This window comes from Streptopelia decaocto, assembly GCF_964273445.1.
Source record: "Streptopelia decaocto genome assembly, chromosome: 3".
In the NCBI taxonomy this organism is placed as follows: Eukaryota; Metazoa; Chordata; class Aves; order Columbiformes; family Columbidae; genus Streptopelia; species Streptopelia decaocto.
The window spans coordinates 41,788,010-41,808,769 of NC_138656.1; the positions used below are offsets into that span (position 1 = coordinate 41,788,010).

The 20,760-nt window shown below is 37.9% G+C and overlaps 1 protein-coding gene across 2 annotated transcripts in view; it reads right to left on the reverse strand.

Annotated features, from left to right (window-relative positions):
• Positions 1-4,917: 4,917 nt before the first annotated feature.
• MTR (5-methyltetrahydrofolate-homocysteine methyltransferase) overlaps positions 4,918-20,760 on the reverse strand; it is a 50,628-nt gene continuing 34,785 nt past the window's right edge. For both annotated transcript variants that reach the window (XM_082047631.1, XM_082047630.1), the window contains exons 23-33: positions 18,966-19,033; positions 18,002-18,122; positions 14,947-15,028; positions 14,047-14,145; positions 13,372-13,447; positions 12,066-12,221; positions 11,162-11,358; positions 8,694-8,894; positions 7,248-7,440; positions 6,386-6,498; positions 4,918-6,246 (exon numbers count right to left, since the gene is read on the reverse strand). In XM_082047631.1, the coding sequence (XP_081903757.1) occupies positions 6,160-6,246; positions 6,386-6,498; positions 7,248-7,440; positions 8,694-8,894; positions 11,162-11,358; positions 12,066-12,221; positions 13,372-13,447; positions 14,047-14,145; positions 14,947-15,028; positions 18,002-18,122; positions 18,966-19,033 (1,393 nt within the window). In that variant the 3' untranslated portion in view covers positions 4,918-6,159. The remainder of the gene's footprint in view (positions 6,247-6,385; positions 6,499-7,247; positions 7,441-8,693; positions 8,895-11,161; positions 11,359-12,065; positions 12,222-13,371; positions 13,448-14,046; positions 14,146-14,946; positions 15,029-18,001; positions 18,123-18,965; positions 19,034-20,760) is intronic.

The following is a 20,760-nucleotide window of genomic DNA, read 5'->3' on the forward strand; positions in this document are numbered from 1 at the left end:
CTTGTAATTTGCACTCCACTTCTGAACCTCAACCTAGATTTCCAGTTGATGGCCTGATAAAAAGGAATAAAGTTACCCACTTCCTGGGAAGAGGACATTTGGCAAGAACCTTGCTGAAATGCAACAAAAAAACAAAGTAATATGTATTTTTAATTAAAAACAAACAAACAACATGCAGCACTCGCAGGCCATTAGCAAACTCTGAGTTAGTAAATCTCCTCATCTGTATTGCAGAGAAGGAAGAAGGGAAAAGAGTACAGACTGAATATATGAAAGAGTAAGAACAAAGAATCTAATGGAAGTTGCACTCCCACATACAGAAAATAAATAAATAAATAAAGCTTTTAAACACCTTGAGTGAGGGGAAGAAAATCCATTACATTTTCACACTCACTGGTATCTTGTCTCCTAGGCTGAACTACTTCTCAAGTCAAAATTGCACTAATGTCTATGTGCAGATACAGAGCCAATGCAGTTTTAACATCTCTGAAAGTCCTTGAAAAAACACGGGTTTATTGTCATGTATCACAATATTCTGCTAGAGTCAGGAAACTTTAATCTAAGTAATGATTCCAACAACTCCCGAGAGGTGGGATTTTTTCTCCCCTTTTTTCAACAGCTTGTTACCTAACACTAGAACAAGTTCACAACCAAATTATTATTTCCTTCTCCTTCTATCTCTCATAAACATGCAAATAAAATTCATTAATCCCAAGGATGCATTAATGAAGGTTCCTTAAACATTGTTCTTAAATTGCACTTCTTCTACTCTGAATATATAAGGTAGAAGCTACAGCCTTTAATTTCATTTACTGCAAGACTAACATTGAGAATACCTGTTTTTTAAGAGACATATGTTTGCCATAACTCCAGCTTAAACTTGAGCTCATCTCTGAAGAGCTGCCTGTTCTTCTGAAATGAAGTTACCCTCTGTGAATCCCACGCTGCTCCAGCTTCTTTTGTTCCATGTGGGTAATCCTATCCGCTCAGAAATTTCTCCAAGTAGTACAGCAAACTTTTCAGTCTCCAAACTAAATCATTTTATCAGCTATTTCTGGACAGCAGCGGTAAAGCCTTTTAAATCCAATGATTAATGTTTTGTAACCAGAGTATGCACTCAAAATAAATTTTTCAGCATTAAATAATTAAGTCTTTAATAACTACCTAAAGAATTTTTAAAGCACTTGCTGTAACATCAAGGCACAGTAAATTCTCTATTTAATCTTAACAATTCATACAATTAAAATACATCAGTTGAAAATGATATTAGTTTTATATAGTTTTATTATTTTAGCTTATTATTAATTGTGGGCTTAAACCAGTACGCTCACAAAGGATGCAATTAATACACAATTTGGTAACACACCTAAAGCTGCAGTTAACACATAGGGAGTTGTTGAACACCTCACCTTAGCTGCTGTGAATAACATAGTATAAGAGTCCTGTAGGCAGAGCTATTAGCACCATTTGTTATTGATGTTGTCCACCGCTTGCCAGGCAAAAATTCCTCTTCCTGGAACAACTAACTGCTTCAGGCTTTAAGAGAGACTTATTTAAAGCCTTCTCCCGTTCCATTTTGGCAGAACCTCCAGAGGATGCTGACATGCAGCTAAGCGGGATGGCTGGAGGAAAAGGAGGAAGAGGCAGCTGATTTGACAGGGAGATGGGGTAGAAAAAAACACAAGGTGAGATCTAATTGTAAAGCCAGATTTCCCACTCTCCCTCCACTTATTTTGTGCTGTTTCTGTAGGCAGGGCCAGCAGAGACACCCCTGGCGCGAGGAGAGTCCCTGTGAGCCCAGTCAGGAGTTTTGGGCACAGGCCAGGCTGGTGCCTTGGCAGCAAGGCAGAACATGGGGCACCACGTTTCTGAGCTGCTGTGGCAACTCCAGGCCAGCGAGGACAATCACCCATTCGCTTTCGCCATCCCAATTCAAGTTGAACCACAAATCCAAAAAAACAAGTTTGGTAATCTCAACTGAGTTTCTGCTTGCACAGCCATTTATTATCGGCCATGTGGTATAGTCAAAAATCTCAGGCTAATTCAGCCATGGTGGTATTAATAGATCAAGCAGCCATGGAGGATTTACAGCATTGTTTTTTTAGTTCTGTCTTTAACTAGACGTACAAATGATGCGTGAAAACAGGATCAGGTTGTTCCTGTTCTCTTGACAGGGTATCTTCATTTGAAAGCTGGCACCTACAGACACCTGACAATCAAACTAGATGACTTCGTAGAGGGACTGAGCAGGCTTCGTCATGACAAGGCCGTGATAATTGAGGGCAAGGGAATTATTTCTCCAGTGACTGAGAACACTTGCTGCTGTTTCTGTATTGAACCACCCTCCTGAACTAATTAATTAAGTTACTTCCTTTCTTGCTCTTCAAACTCTTAAGACACTGAATCCAGTTTTTCATGGCACACTCAGGTAAATCAGCCAAAGATTTCAAAGGGCATTTTGGGAAACCCAGTCACAGTTACAAGTAAACTTTCCCCTTTCTAAAGAGCAAGACGTATAAAAGAGTTCTACCCTCAAAGGCCTCTCATTGCTCTCCTCAGTTTCTGGACATCACTTATGTTTTAAGAAGCAGAAATTAACTGTCAGGGTGTACTGAGGTTCGTGTTGTTGAACAAGAAAGCAGAAAAATGCTCGCACAAAAAATAAATGCGAGTTTTGAGCGTCTGAGAAACGGCCTGACCTATGGTAGCATCCTCAGCCCAAAATAAATTGCGCTACAATCTTCCCACGACTAACAGCAGCAATGAGACAGATCTCATAATACAGGGACAGGTTTAGGGATTGTATTCCCTCCTGACACTCACAAATTAGGATATGTGCCTCAAAACTTAATCTCCAGGCTGCTGGCCTGACTTACAGGAGGGGGGGGGGCGGGGGGAAGCAGTAAAAAGTAAATTATTCACTAGAATTAAAATGGAATTGTTTACAAAGTGTTCTTCAATTTTGTACATTTGTACAAAGTGTTGTACGTTTGTTAGAAGTATTCAGAAAAGACCTGCAAATTCTTTTATGCATTCTAAAATTGTCAGTCTTTCCTGAGCAGTATCCAGTCTATTTCACCACTTCTAAGAGGTAACTTCTTGCCATGGTTTTTCAATATAGTTTCATGGAAGTAAAACAGTGTTACCTGGTAGAACTATGAGACCCTTTTCCCTCACACTTCACCTTTGTTCTGGAATGAAGATTTGTCTCATTCAAAGTGCCATGTGACAATTTAAAGTTGCAAACTTTTAAAGAGATTGTCCTTGGTAAAAACAGTATAAAAACATAATAACAATGAATAATTCTTCCAAACAGGTTTGCACAGTGACACATTTTGCAGGCAAAGATGAAAATTCTCCCCAGTGGATGATGCTACGTGTGAAGGGCTAAAATAATTGCGCATCACTTGAAACCCTTTGCTTGTACATGTGGTGCCACCGCCACTGTTACGCAGCAGTACACGTAGTGCTCCATCCATCAGATTCTGCCAAAGCTGCACTCGCTGGCCCATGTGTTGCCAATTTCAGGAAAGCAAACAAACCAACCAAGCTGCACAAGTCAAACTCTGACCTCATTCACACAATCAAACTTTCAAACTAATAAGGCCCTCTGCTTCCAAATATCACAGAATCACAGAATGTTAGGGATTGAAAGGGACCTCAAAAGATCATCTAGTCCAATCCCCCTGCTGGAGCAGGAACACCTAGATGAGGTTACACAGGAAGGCGTCCAGGTGGGTTTTGAATGTCTCCAGAGTAGGAGACTCCACAACCCCCCTGGGCAGGCTGTTCCAGTGTTCTGTTACCCTTACCAAGAAGAAATTTCTTCTCAAATTTAAGTGGAACCTCTTGTGTTCCAGTTTGAACCCATTACCCCTTGTCTTACCATTGGTTGTCACCAAGAAGAGCCTGGCTCCATCCTCATGACACTCACCCTTTATATATTTGTAAACATTAATGAGGTCACCCCTCAGGCTCCTCTTCTCCAAGCTAAAGAGCCCCAGCTCCCTCAGCCTTTCCTCCACTCCCTTAATCATCTTTGTTGCCCTGCACTGGACTCTCCCCAGCAGTTCCCTGTCCTTCTTGAACTGAGGGGCCCAGAACTGGACACAATATTCCAGGTGTGGTCTCACCAGGGCAGAGCAGAGGGGAAGGAGAACCTCTCTCGATCTACTAACCACCCCCCTTCTAATACACCCCAGGATGCCATTGGCCTTCCTGGCCACAAGGGCACAGTGCTGGCTCGTGGTCATCCTGCTGTCTACCAGGACCCCCAGGTCCCTTTCCCATACACTGCTCTCTAATAGGTCATTCCCCAACCTACACTGGAACCTGGGGTTGTTCCTACTCTACACTTGCCCTTGTTATATTTCATTAAATTTTTCCCCGCTCAACTCTTCAGCCTGTCCAGGTCTCGCTGGATGGCAGCACAGCCATGTGCTGGTATGAGCCATGAGTGGCTGGTGTTCCAAGTGTTGAATTGATGAACAGAAGTGCAAGTACCAAAAAGACAGCAAAGAGGATTTCAATTTTTACAGGCTACGTATTTCAGGAACAAGATTTCCTTTGTATTAAGAATTTTTTACTGTTTTGTTTTTTTTTTTTTTTTAAAAAAACCAGTTCCTCCTACTGAGGAACTGTTCCAGCAATAAGAATCAACTGATAAGGACATGTCTCAAGTCCCTTAATGTGGGGGGAGGGGGGAAGAGAGAGCCATTTAGAAATTATTTTTGCCTAAGTCATTAAAGGATGAAACATTTTAAAACATTAAGAACACACTTACTCAACTGCTTTAAAAACCCCATGGCAGCCTTTATACTTTCAGATTCATGGTACAATGTGCATATTCATTTTGACATTATCTGTTCAGACTTTTGCACACATTGTATTGTTGCCATTTAAAGGATTCTAATAGGATAACACCATTGACAGCTTAACCTTTATTAAACTGTTGATACAAGATGATTCTTTTAGCGTAAAATCAGATGAAGACATTACAAAAATTATATAGCTATTAATAGATTACAGATAAACTATTTAAAAGAACATTCTCTTTATAATATTGGTCTTTACAATTAGAGACCAGAAAAATTAGGGGATTTTGTCATAATATTTTACTAAATTAGCATTTAAATAATACCTGAGGCACTTTTCAGAGATTATTAAAAGCTATGAACAATTAGCTCACTCAGAGTTAAATCTGAAGAACCAGTGTAGGGTATTAACTGTTACTCATGACAGCATTGCTACTATTTGCTTGTAAAATTCAGGTACCTGGAAGCTTAAAGAGTTTGTAAAACACTGAAGTCAGCTCCAAGCTTTCCATTCATCTGTAGTAATGACGGTGCTTCTCTCGTATTTATCACATAGAAAAGACTGTTTCAATACAAACTAAGCCTTACAACGTAACTGTAAGGTAGGAAGTACCGTTACCCTTTATAAAGAGTAGAAAGAGACCGTGGCTTGCTGAAGGGAAGAGGAAGCATGAGGCAGGCAAATCCAAGGGCTCAGTCGGCCCCTTCCATGTTTTGTCATAATTAAGCCTATCTGATATTGCTCCAGCACATTGTATTATTTTGATAGTTCTAACTACAATCATCATCACCAACTGATTTAAAATCCTGATATTGTCCAGAGAGAACAACATATGTTCCAAATCACAAGACCTAAACACGAAGCAGACATACTTTTAAAACGGTGTTCTGTTGTACTTCAGTTGTTCTTGATCATGCAGTGTAAAACCTTTACTGACTTTACAGAAAAAAATCACATCACACCTCTGTTCCTGGACTTGCCAAAACACATTAAAATAACAGAAGTCAAATTCTGTTCTACATATACCCACAGCCAATGGGATAGAAATTCTTGCAGCTTCCACAATTAATCCTACATCTAGCTCCTCATGTACAGTATTTTGTGCAAGAAATAAAAATAAATAAAAGCATATTTCAATTACTAAGGAATCGGCAATAGTCACAATCCGCACTGGGCAGATTTGAAATAGAAGTTTCTTGACCAAAAATTAAAAATAACCAGACAAGCTATTGGGATAGGTGAAAAAAAAGCTGTTTTCAGTGTGAAGGATTTTCTTGTTGGGTTTGCTTGTTCCTTCTGGTAAACAGACCATCAAAAGAAAATGTTCACACTCAAGTGTCCCAGTTATTCGGTATCATATCCCAAAATGGGTCCCAGCCATTTCTCCACCTCTGCGACAGACACATTTTTTCTCTGTGCATAATCTTCAACCTGAAAAGGGACCACAAAACATGATGAAGATTTGGAAACTCCAGGTTTTACTGTTCACAAAATCTTTTGCAACATCTGCTCACAAGGCATTTTTGAATGGTGTAACCACAGCATTAGTACAACGGACAGTGCAAGTTACCTGATCTTTACATATCTTGCCAACAGCAAAATACTTGGATTTGGGACTGGAAAAGTAGAGGCCAGAAACTGCAGAAGCAGGTATCATTGCTAGTGATTCAGTTAAACCAATTCCTGGAAAAGAAAATGAGAATTTTCATATTCTCTGAATCGATAATGAGCATAATTCAGAGCCTTTTTTTGTTGGGCAGCTTCAAGCAAACTCAAAGCCCAAGAAGCTTTCAGATAAACTAAACCCAGAACCATTTTCCACTTGTCATCTATTAAAATACATATAGCTTTAAATATATTGCAGACTTTCATTACAGTTTTAGAGTGATTGTACAGTTGGAAGGAAAATAAAACTTGGACATTTTAGCAAATGAAATGGGTAACTAGAGGTTTTGAAACAGAGCAATGTATTTTTTGAATTTTGGAAGTAGTAGTGAAATGTCTGACACTTAAAATATCAGAGGAAAACAAATGGAATTCATTCCTTTTTTAAAGGTTACTATCTCAAGGTTTCTGTGGATCAGGAAATACACTGCTGAATTGGCTTTTTTTCCTGTTTATATCTGGAATGTCTTCTGGCAACCATAAGGATGCTGGAATTTTTCTCTGTGCAGCAGAACCCTGTTTGCATGCAATCTGCTAATTAGGGACATTACTCCATCACCAAAAGCATTGCCAGTATTTTGCAAATTCTTCCTTGAACGAAGCAAAATAAAATGGCAATGAAAAAGAGAAGACAGGAATTCCAGAACTGCTTGAGTTCATTTTTTTTTTTTAATGTAGCTCTGCACCACCCAATTCACTGTTCTGTTGCCATTTCATTCACTCACATATAAACAGTTTAAGAATCTTATTAAAGCAGACAGAGGTACCTGTTGTCTCCTCAATGTTTGCAAGTTTCCACATGGTGAGTTTTTCCGTATGGTCAGGCTGGCTTGGATATCCAGGGGCAGGGCGAATTCCCTCATATTTAATTCTGCGTAGGTCTGAGAGATCTAACTGCTCAGTACTACAGTAAGCCCAGAATTCCTTTCGAACCCTTTCATGGAGCTCCTCAGCAAATGCCTTGGAATAGAGTGAAAAGATATATATATATATTTTTATTTTTTTTTTCTAATTTGTGCAGACTGATGCAAAAGCTATTTGATGAAGATAAATGATAGACACTTCCTCCCCATGCCCATTTTAATTTTTATGGGAGCTCTTATCATAGGTGAGAAATTCGATAGCATTAACATTCACAGACAATGCTTATTTTGCTAAATCAAGTGTTTTAGTTTTTCCTCTTATTGGTAGACAATGTTTTTTCTGGCTGTCCTGCTTTAAAACCCTACTACTCGAAGAAGTAAAGGTGCGGACAAGTAACCAGAACATAAATTCATTAGCCTGCGGCAGCAATACATCAGTATAGCGCCAAAGTCATTAGGTCTTTTCTATCTGGGTGTCTCCTCCAGATCTAGCTATGGAAGGCCACATCATCCTTGCATCAGTGTAGCATCAGATCTCAGTAAGTTCCACTGCTCTTCTTAGCAGAGGACCTTCCCTGTAGCTGAAAGTGACCAACAGCTTTTCTTAACTGCTCTTGCAGCTTACACTATTTTGCCAGCACTGGTTGCCTTCAGGAGACATTTCCACTTCAGTAAATATCTTTTGATGGCATCTAATAATAATTTCTGAGATTCTGCTACAGCTTGAGATGCCCAACTAGAGCTAACCCCGTTTGCATTGCGCCAAAGCTGCTGTAAGTTTTAACATGGTTACTTAGGTGTAAGCATGGGGGCAGGCAGCTGGGGGTAGAGAGGTAGGAGGTGAGCAGTGGCATTTTCTAAACCACTTCAGTTAGAGCTTTAAGAGCATGTCTGTCTAAGCCTAAGACATGTTAAGTCAAAAGACTTGTACCCTGGATACATCTGCACGGTCATCATTAAAGCAGAAGGCATGTCTGCAATTCAAGAGTATAACTGGTGGGTCACACCTGGGTCTAAACATATTCTCATGTAGATTAAAAAATATTTATTAAAGAGAGTTATTTTTCAACAGTTTTGTTTCAAAATCTACTAAATTCTACAAATCATCAAAACCCTCGTAAAGAGCTGAGATGCTTCTGCAGCTGGAAGATATGGACAGTCCTCCCTCTGGCCCTGGCTCTTCTCTTGTGAGACAATTTCAGTAAAACCAGTTCTCTTTCAGATTTAATGCAGAGCACACATTACAGGAAACAGGCTAAGTTTATGCTAAAGCTTCAAACAGCAACCTGTCACACAAATCTAGTACGCAGTCAGAAAATTCACAAGGAAATACATGCTAAAACCTCATACCTCTGCCAGCCGATCGGCAAGAGCCTTGACCATTATGATGTTGTATTCATCATCCTGTTTCCTGAATTCATTGCATAACTCATCAACACCAAAGCAGGCCACAGCAAACAGGCCTAAGTAGTCACAAATGCCAGAACCCAGTGGTGCAATGAAGTCAGAGAGGCAGTAATATGGATCTGTGCAGGCAGAGTCCTTTTCAGCCTAAAGGAACAAAACCAATGCAATAAACCAGAACATTTAAAACATTTATTAAGTATTAGTGCACTATTAATCTGAAGACCAGTATTAAGACTAAAGGGCTTAAGGCATTTCTGACAAACACCTAAGTAGTCTTTGAGCCGTAATGGCTTTCTTGTACTTGAATTAGATGAAAAACATCTCTTACTCCAAGGGTGTTTGGATCACTGAAGAACAAAATGTCAAAGGAGAAAGACGCCGTGCTGAACACATATAGCGAGAGGTTTTGCTTCTACTTACAGCTACTAAGATTTAACAGCTTATTCTGCAGGCAAGTTATTATAAAAGAAGGAACACCCTTGTGCCAACCACAGGGTAAGAGAAGGGATTTTCCATCTCTAGCACTCAGATTCCACTTTTGTTAGCAAAACGGATGGTTGATGCTTCATGTCCCAGTTATGCAAACTGCAAAATTCTTCTGCAACTCCCATTTTAGAATGGCTGGGAGAGTTTATAAACACTCCTAGTGTCCTGTGCTACAAACCATGCGCTCAGTAACCCAGACAAAACAGCGCCCCTTGATGTAGGGCTTACACTAGCCACATGCAGATATGAACAAAATGTATCTATTGCTACTGAAAAGTTGAATCCCAAGCAAGGTTTCAAGTGGGTTTATGCAAATAAGAAAAATCACACTCACTGGATCCCTTTCCCAAATGGAAAAAAGGGAACAGAAAGAGGTGACTGAAAACTGGCCATTGCACCCAACAAGAAGTTTTACAGTTGCAGATCATATCAGCGTATTCACTGTGGGAACATGACTGCTATTTAAAAAGGAGCACAGCACAGGTGGAATCTATGTTAATTTTAAGGCTCTTTTGTAATTATTACAGTCAAGGAGAATTCTAAATGCATCTCCAACCTTTATATTTACATCACATCCTTAATAGTGCCAATGTCATGGAAAGAACTCTGTGTACTGAAAGAGACACTGTGTAAAAGAAACATGAGATAACTCTTTGCTTTGGTGAAGCCTCTGCTGAATTAATGCATACACCAGACTGAAAGAGATGCAGCTAAAATACATGGAGTCCAGAAGAACAGTAGCCACAATAGCACAGAGTTTCATGACCTTAACCTTTGAGAAAAGCCCAAATAAAATGCGAATATAAAAGATAGGAAGACTAAGGAAAATAACAGTATTCCAATAGTAAAAATCATTACAAGAAGAGCATCAAACCAGATATTGTCCTCAGGAGAACCCTGGGAAAAGGCCAGGAAAAGGAGCTGTAGTAAACTTGATTTATGTGGGATATCAAAATGTTTAACTAGGTAGTAAGGCCCTGGAACAGCCCTGCCTGAATGCTTGTGAGAAGTTTATATAAGCGTCTGCCATGGATTGTCAAGATACACTAGATTAATCTCCATGAAATAGATAATCTGTTCCAGGGAACTAGAACGTATAAACTTGAAGCCATGTATTTCTTAGTACAGTTCTACAACATTGGCCTAGGACTGTCCTCACAAATACCATCCTCCAGAGATTTAGGTAGCTGTTCAATTTGTTTCTGCAATGTTTGATGACTCTGAATACGTGAACCATGAGGGAGCCAAGTCAGAAGGCAGAGAAAGAGAGGCAGAATACCTTGAAAATGTTTAATCTCTTAAAACAAATGCAAATCTAGGTAAGTATGATTCAAGTATGAGTATTTAAAATAATGATTCTCTCAATCAGAATTAGCAGCCAACTAACAAATTCTAAATTGCCTCTTCATATTGGGAATTTTACATAAAAATTAAGACTATCAAAATCTCTTATCTCCATTGAGCTTTATTTTCCAGTTATTTTATTTATAAGTGGTTTTAACCTTTAACACATTCAAGCAGAATTTCTCATCTAAGGCAGAATCCAGGGATATTGGAGAATTAAGGCTCATTAAGTTCTAATTTAGCACATAGGATCCACGCTATGAATTTACATAGCACAGTGCTTTAGGCCATCTTAAATATTAAAATGAAGACAGAAAATGCATGTCATGTCTGAAAATGTCAATTCTATAAAGCATTTTGTACAACTACTACAGTGCAAAATACTAGAAATACTACAATATAAATACCTGGGCCATCACTAACAAGATCTTGTTTTTACTTAAAGAAATGGGAAGACAGAAGCTGCAGACACATTATAACAACCATCTTCTGCAGAGATTTTAATAGGGGTACTTCTGTTGATTTCTTGCAAATCAGGAAAAAAAAAATCACTTTATTTAACAAATGTTCTGTCGTTGTACCTGTTGCCTCAAGCCATAAAATTTTGCTATTGGTTCTGAAGATCCCACTGCTTCTTCTGCAGCATACAGGTAGATATCATCTTCAACACTTTGAGCTGGCCAGAACCCAACCACACCTCTGGCTTGCAATTTCTTCTGATTAATCAACGTTTTCAGTAAATTTTGAGCATCATTATAAACTTTCTTCGCTTCTTCACCTATCAAAAATAAAGAGAACCCTTTAGCAAAGGCATGTTTTCACAACTAGCTAAACGGGTTTAAGAATTGCTAAAGATAAATGGTTCATTTTCCACATAATTCTCTGGTGACTGCAACCATCTGTCAGCCACAGCAAACAGAGAGATAGTGGTGTGATTATGGCTATGCAGCCGTAACAACATACATCTTGGGAAACAAAAATTCAGCCAGCACCATTCTAGTAGGGGCAGAGGATGCAGAATAAAATGAGCAACAGAGAACATGTGTGTGCACCTACATTACCACAGTGCAACAGAACCAGAATATTAATTTTAGTGTCACTGTTGGATTTTCATAATGTATTTCAAGGCATACTGAATAGCTTCCAAAGGAGAAAGGGCCCTCTTGCTATGTTCACCCACAATGTGCACACAGATATATTAAATGCTCTGCTGCCATTTTCTGTGATTAAAATACCTCCCTGTGTTTTGTCAGGTAAATTCTAAATAAGATAACTGAAGATTTTTCCCCTTTTATTTTTCAGCCTCACATGCAAACACTAAGTTGGTTCACTAAGCATTGCTTTAAACAAATTAATATTTCAGTAACACTAGCTTTCCACGTATATTCACTACTCCTATGTATTTCAAAACATTCAGAAGCTTAATGCAGCATGGCAGTTCTGTTACAATTATTTACATGAAGTAAATGCAATTTCAACACTCACCTACAGTTTTATCATTAAAGACTTTAGGGAAACCCCGGTTGGGATACTTTCCCCTAAGCTGCCAGACATCAAAGAAAGGCTTCCAGTCAATGTATTCTACCAGCCTCTCCAGGTCATAGTCTTCGAAGACTTTTGTGCCAATGAATTTTGGTTTAACTGTAAGAATCAGAAGTACAATCTGACATTACAAAAATAATTTAATATTGCTCTTATATGTGCAGCGTAACTGACACTCACCAGCCTCTGCCACCGTACTCCACCTCTTCCAAAGTAATTGTCTTAGAACTCTTACTGTCATTTTGTTCCTAAGTCATACAATGTGATTATTCCTAAGTTACAATGTGATTAAAAATGCATAAAAGGTATATAAAGTTGAAAGAGAAAATTTAAGACCTTTTGTCCATTCATAGAAATCAACACTTACTAGCTGTTGAACTTATTTCTTTGGCCCAAATACTGGCCACAACAGAAGACAAAAAATCCTACACAACTTGTCAATATCTATCACATTTTATGGGCATACACCTTTCATATTTACAAATCCCGCTTTCTATACACAGACATATTACATGCTATGGTACCATAGAATAGTTCTGTAAATTAATACGCAATTTATAAGAATTTTCACAGCCACCACACGCTTGTTTAGATGTACGTGCACAAGTGAAAAAGCGAGATTGAGCTCTGTTACAAAGTAGCCACAAACTTTGCACTTGTTTCATGTGTTGTTCAATACCTTACAACACAACCTTTATTAAGATGAGATATTGAAAATTAGCATCTTGTTGAGTCTTGTAAATGAAATGAGAGAAAGCAGGATACAACTCCTTGTGGAATGCTGTTTATACTTCTAGTCTCTAACTTAAAAAAAAAAAAATCAAAACTGGTACAGAAACTGAGGGGGCAAGGGTAGGAAAAAAGTGTAAGGAGGAATTTGATACAAATGCCCTGTCACAATGCATCTTCCATAAATATGGTATAGCAAGCTTTGCAACATCATGAGCCAGTCCCTTGACTATATGGTGTTATGGGTAACACATAGGTTTAGGATTTTTTTTCCCAATTTTTTATTACCTACTAGTTTATTTTTAAAAAAATACTTTGAAAAATATGAAGCAGAAACATGACACTCAAATTTATGCAAAAAAAAAAAATCTCTGGTCAGATAGACACCAATTTACTTATGTTGTTACACTCCTATATCCTGAAGTTTAATGATCCATAATCTAATTTTAAAAATATATAAAATAAATTCATAAAATAAAATAAAGGTATGGCAATAACAAACAACAACACTTAAACTGACCTGGTCTATGGTCTGATGACCAGTCATTGTGGAAACCTTTTCTTCTAGCTTGCTGTAGAGACAAGTATCTTCTTTCCTGTATGGCCATAAAGGTTAATTTCAGAATCTTTCAGACAGATAAGCTGTCACTGTTGACTTGGTGGTAGAGTTTTACTCAAAATAGCCTTCGGGACAAATCTGACAACAATTTCAGTTCCAACAACTCCCAGTTCACAAGTGAAAAGTAGGATTACATCACATCACATCATGTACATTATTTTTTCCTGCATACTTCTAATAAAACTGCCCTATGAGATTTCCAGCTCCTCTGAACTACACCAGAATTCCTCTATTACTTGAAAATACATGATCATCCAGGAGAACATTGGTCTCTTGTAAGTTAGTTAAGCTGACATGACTGCCAGGTCCATGGAGGTATCCTAGATGTCACTGATTACTCACTGAGGACAATCAAGAATTTGCCAAGCATGTATTAGACTCATGCAGAATTTTCCATTATAGGTTAGAAAACTTGATTTCATAAACACTTTTGAAAGTTTTCCATCAATTCTACTGCATGTTTTAAATCAGAACAAATATACTTGAAGGTCTCCATAAAGAGCTAAAAAGTCAGAGTTTTAGGAATGAGGCAATGCCAAATACTTCAAACAGAAGCTAAATCAATTACATTTGTACCTTGAGAGACTCATAGTGTTCTTGTCTAATTTCTTCATATTCCTCTAATATTTCTTCAAAGAAATCATCCTTTACACTTTCATCTAAGAGCTGAGAGCACTAAAAAAAAAAAAAAAAAAAAGAAAAAAAAGAGAGAAAGCACTAAGTACATATTGTAAAACAGAACAGTAAGGACAGAGTATGAACTTCGGACTAAGTCATGTGCCTTCCAGACTTGCTTCCAATTACACTTGACAACACTAAACCAAGCCTTTACCACTAATTTGCAAACTAGATTCAAAAATTACTTAAGAATATGATTACTACTGAGAGCACTGCCCTGCTACACAGGTAATATTAGCAAATCCAAGTCTGGCTCAGGGAAGACCTGAGAGGAGAACGCTCCAAAACTTTAGAGACTGAATAGTTGTAGAAAAAGCATACACCTTGGCCTACTTCTTTGCAGCAGGTATTTGCCAGCTGAGACTACCCATGTGTCGGATAGATAGAGTATCCATCCCAGAAAACTCCAGACACGTGTTTCATATCACTAATGTTGCCATATTGCTAACTTCAGAAATATATAGAAAATAGAGAGAATAGCAGTTCACATCTAACTCCATCACTCTTCACTGTAAAACATCTCAAAACTACAGTCAAGGACTCAGAGTGAATCATGCCACTCTCACTAGAGCAATGGGCATTTTAAATAAGGTATCCAGTGACAATAATTTACACAAATCAGATGAAATAACCATGTGGCAACAAACAATAAGTGAAGGAATAGAAACTGGTCTCTGTCATGCTGCTTTGATTTTCTGCTTTAACACTGAGCCTCAGAGGAAACCATGAGAGGCACAGCAGAAAAACAGAGCATATATGTATGTTTGCATGGATGAGAAACTATAATTTAGAACTTACAACCACAACACTCTTGGATGCATCCAGGACATGAATTACAGGTGCGCTATATCGTGGGGCAATTTTAACAGCTGTGTGTGTTCTTCAACAAAAAAGAAAAAGAGTGAGCATTTCACAACTGAAAAAAAAAAACAAAATTAAAAAAAAAAAACAAAAACAACACAAAAAAAACCCAACCAAACAAAAAACCCCACACAGACAAAACCCCCAGTGAAATAAATCCTGACTTAATATATAGACCAGAACTTCAAAAGAAGAATGCAATTCATCCGTCTGCTATGCATGGAGGATTAAACACAGATTTTAATAATAGGTACATAAACGCTTTTCTTCAAAGAGCATCAAAATGCTTCATAAATAATGTGCCAACTCACATTCCCTCACTGTCTTACCAGCTGACTGAAAATCAGCAACTCACTAGTTTGAGTCTCAGAAAATTTCAGTGAGAATGTTCCAAACTAAGCCTGCCAAGAAATAACAATTTCTTCCCACCCCCCGCCCCCATCTTACATCTTTCCCTCCCACATGCTGGTTTCTAGGTCTATGGATTAGCATTAATATATTTCAGTGATGATTACTGCATTTCTACAATGCTCTACTTCAAAAACAGAGGCACAAGCCCTCTACTCACCTGAAGGAGGAATTCTGCCAGTGGTCAATAAACACTACAAACTTACACCTGCCTGGTCAGTCAAGTCATTCACATTAAAAAAAAAAAATTCCCAAACGATCCAATTATTTAGCATCTGCTCATTCCAGTCCTCATTGAAATACTTCAGCCTATAATGAGGGATCACTTCTATATTATAGTACTTTCTTGATCAAATGAAAGTTTGGAGTCCTAAACTGTGGCCTAAGCTGTAATGTGAAATGCAGCTGACTACTGCTGTTGCTCAGAGTCCTGGCAAACTGTGCAAGCATGTGCAGGAGCAAAGACCTTGCAGGTCAAAGCTCAGTTTCCTTATTGAATGCTCAGTCAAACACCATTTTTTAAATTAATTTAAATCAGACCCCAGGAGGTGATCTTCCACACCAAAGATCAGATTTCATTTTTCTTCGGGTTTTGTCAAATATTGGAACAAAGCACTTGGAGATGGAGGTTACTGATGACTGTGCAACACAACTGTGGAACCAACTGTACAGGATCTTTTAAATTTACTTCTAAGCAATGCACTTTTGATCTTGGCAGCTCTATTTTTCAGAAGAAGATATTAAATATTCTATTTTGATAGGAATACACAAAATAAACAAACAGGGCATGGTCCTACAATGGCACTGTATCAACTAGTAAATACTAATTCTTATATTTTTAAAAAATAAACATTACCACAACAAAAACATCACTATTATTTCTCAACATCTGAGTTTACCAAAGCAGTAGAGTAAGGATGTAAACATCATTATCATTGTAAGTTATGAAGACACCATATTATGTAGGTTCTGTAGACACAATCCAGCCTGTCTCTCTTTCCAACTAACCTCACTTTCCATCCTTCCAAGTACTTATGGTCTCCTTATTCCAAATAACAACATCTACTTACTACAGAGAAAAAGAGCACATCATTTTACATTAGCAACTTCTGACATGTACACAACCTTTGAGAATGCACACGAAGTTGAACTTAAGACTGCAGAAATAAAATTATATTATCAACCCATTCTTCCATAAAGAATACCTTTACTTGACATATATTTTATAGAAACTGTATGTGCCTGGGCATATGCATAAATATGTACTTATACACAGTTCACATGAATAAAAATACAATTTATGTATACAAAATTAAACATGTATTCTTCAATAATTTCCATATTCAAGGATAAAACTAGTGCCACCTTGCTGTTGGCTACATTCATATCTGTGAATAAATTCTACAAAATTGTTTGATGCTGGTTATTTTGACATCAGTTATTAGGCCACAATGCTCTGTGTACAAATACTAAAAAGATCTGAAGAAAGGGCCTTTCTAAGACCTCAACATTGAATAAAACCTTTGTCCCTGAGCCTTTTTGGCAAAAACACCTCCATGTTTATTCTCAGTATCAAAGTCACAGGAAAAGAGACTCACATAGAGAAGGAGAAAAAGGATACTGTGAACCTTGCATTATAACTACAGGTCAAATAATGGCAGGTAGTGATCTTACTCTTCACTGTCTGTCAAATTATGGGACCATTTGCTAAGGCAAAAAATACAAAATACAATGATTCACTACAATATGTGCTGCTCTGATAATGAAAGCAACACTGCTAACAGCTTCTAGTTGTGCAAGCAATGGCCTCTGCAGTCTTATGAGCTGTCACCTACTCAAGTATATTGTACATAAACCAGTTAGCAAAGTGCAACCCAAGGCCCAAAATACGTTTGTGGAAATGTGAATACTAGGTGTTGGCGAGCTGTCAACACCGGTCTTCAGGACATCACAGCAGCTGTATTATTTCATTTGAACAGATCTGAGAGAATATGGTCTCAACAGAAAAGCGCTATCAAAAGAAACACGGTAAGTACTTCAAGGCAAGTAGCTAGAATTCATCCCCTATCCGTCTGCTTGAACAGGACCGGGGGCTCAACTCAGCCAGCACAGTGCTGAACAATGATCCAGGAAATACATTCACTGGCTTAAAGAGAACAACTCCCTGATGTCAACATAAACATTTCTAGTCTCAAAATCCTGCATTATCAGAATGCTTTGGTGAATCGAAACAGATCATTCAGCCTCTTAGAAGAACAGAAATGTATTCGTACACATATGCACAAGAACTTTTAGAAGGAAACATACTACATCCACACACAACATGCACTTGCAAAATACATAACACTCACAAAAATGAAATGTTTAAGATTTACATTATGTGTTGTGTCCCAATTACATCGTACCTCTATATTCTAGGACTTCTAACATAAGAAATAACATTCAGTCTTAAGTAAATACATACCAGTACGAGTATTGGAAGTAAATGAGGGAAAGGGAGAGAGAAACGGCTATAAATTTTCTTTTTCCCTGGTTAACGCTATTTTCATACTCATTCCCCATCTTCCCAACCATGATATCTTACTTAGAAGTAGTTGCTCCTCCAATCAGCAAAGGAATCTTTATTGCCAATCTCTCCATTTCCTTGGCGACAAAAATCATTTCATCCAAAGAAGGGGTGATGAGACCAGACAGGCCAATTATATCTATTGCAAATTTACAAACACACATACACAAAAGGTTTAGCAAATCCACTCTAGAAAGACACAGAAATTATTACAGAAAGCATTTCTTTCATGCACCAGACAGAAAATAGTGAGATAAAAAGCAGGGCAGTCAGTAGTCTAGAAGTGAGGTTTGACCTAATTAGAAAGTGAAAGCTTTCCAAGAATGAAAGTGATTACAAATCCCCAGTTTAAGATATTTCTCAAACAGCCTTCACAGCTGCTGAACACCTACTGCTCTACTTTCAGCAATAAATATACAGTACTTCTGATTAGCAAGCTTCAAACCTCAGAAGTTCAGCACTGAGGAGGGAAATGAGACAAAATAATTATAAGCTCCTAGAAACAGTAAACGCTTTCAAACTTCACCACCTATGTTCCACACAATTCATATTTTCCAAGATGCAAGAGACTGTTTCAAAGCAACTGTATCTTGTTTCAGAAAGTTCGTAATTTATTAGAACAATCCATTCCTGATTTCACACTCACTGATCTGGCAGGCTGAATGCCAAGTTCTTTTACTGATTTAAGAGACAACATGAAGTTATTTAACCTTTCCAAGTCTCCATTTACCTATCTGTAAAACAAACACTAAAACATCTCTTTTGGAGTTGTCCTTTTGATACAGGTTTTCAGTTCCTTGGGCTAAGTTTCACGGAGGTGCCAAATACTAAATAATTGCTATCATATTGAAGAAGTTCTGATTTATCTGCAGGTAGGCTGATGAATCATATCATGGGAATGCAATGAGCAGCAAAAAAAAAAAAAAAGTGAGTGGGGTTTAAAATCAAACAATTCAGGAGTACTAATGAAATCTCTCTATACCTGCTTTGTTCTCAACAGCAGCTCTCAATATCTTATCACATGGAGTCATGACTCCTAAATCAATAACTCTGTGAAAAGAAATGAGATGACACAAGATTTTTTTAAAAAACAGGTCAAATTTCTGCTAAAGGGCAAATACATTGCTCTAACTGTAAACAACTGACCTAAAACTGAAGTCAAAATTTAGACTTTTTGTCTGTTTCTCTTAAGATGTCTGTTGGGAAATCTAATATAAGAAACACCTCTGAGTCTGGCAAATTTTCAATGAATCAGAGTTCCAGATGATACACTTGAATGTTCTTATCTACTCTAAGAGATTTTTTTAAATCATTTTTTTGTGGTTGTACGGAGTCTGGCTGAGATGGAGTTAATTTTCTTCACAGCAGCTGGCATGGTGCTGTGTTTCAGATTTGTGACCAAAAAACAATGCTGATAACACACTAATATTTTAACTACTGCTGAACAGTGTCCAGTATGAAGGCTTTCTGTGTTCCTCACTCTAAGCCCCCAGGGAATAGACTGGGGAATGCACAAGAGGCTGGGAGTAGAGACAACCAGGGAGATGACCCAAACTAACTAAAGAAATATTGTATGGCATATGATGTTAAGCTCAGCAATAAAAAGGGAGAGGAAGGGGTTTAGCATGTTAGCTATCCTTTGCTCAGGAACTGTCTGGGCATCAGTCTACCCATGGGAGGTGGTGAGTGATTGCATTTGCATCATTTGTTTTGTTTTTTCTTTCTCACTTCTTCTCCTTCACTTGTTAAATTTTTTATTTTCACCTACAATTTTTCTTGCTTTTATTCTCCCTTCATCTTTCCCCATCCCACTGAGGCTGGCTGGGTGGTACTTAGCTGCCTACTGAGGTTAACCAACAGCAGTGGCATTTTTAAAATTATTTGGGCAATAATGAACAGGTTTTGTGGACATCGTACCTTATGTCAGGAACATAAGATAATTCATATCAAGGGGTTTTTGTCTTATTAAAGCATATGTTTTTATGCTTTTGCACCTTAGCCACTGCCAAAGTTTTTATGTATTTTTTTTTTTCCAAGTATGCCACCTCAGCCTGCTGGCTTCATTCAGCCTCACTCGTACTCATGGTGACAGAAAACACTGTGCCTTCAGTTCACTAAGTCTAAATAAAGCTCGGTGAGGCCTGAAAACAATCATCAGCATTTCAAGAGATAACAAAACAGATTGCACTGCATATACACAGCACTTCTACTGGCTTCAGCTCTTTATGTGTTAAAATCAAGAGATCGTTTGGGCTCTTTTTAGAGGAAATTAGAGCTGCTGCTCCATGTACAGAGACCTTGAAAGAGCTAACTTTTCTTGAAGTCCCATCTTTTGAAGCTCAAAATTAGGATGAGAATATCTTACTTAACAAAACACACCCCAGCAAGTTTTTAAAACCTCATAGTTAACAAACAGCTTGAAAAACACACTAAAACATTCACTGGAATCTTACAGAACTTCCTTCTTGCCAACACAACACACAACCTACCTGCAGTCTTGTCTACTGCAATTTCGTATCTGTTTTCTTCAGACATTATACTTATATGTTTAAGACATTCTTATTATATTTAACTAATATGAAACTAATACAAAAATTGACACTCTCACCTATGTTTTGGTTGGTGTTAAACTGCATTCACCTCAGATACCAATTTATTAGGAAAAAAAAGTATTAAAGGAGGAGGCTATATTCCTTCTTGCCTCAATATTGGTAATAGCTGGTATGATCTGTATTCCCAACCACAATTTGGACAGCTCCCAAGAAATGCCCACCCCT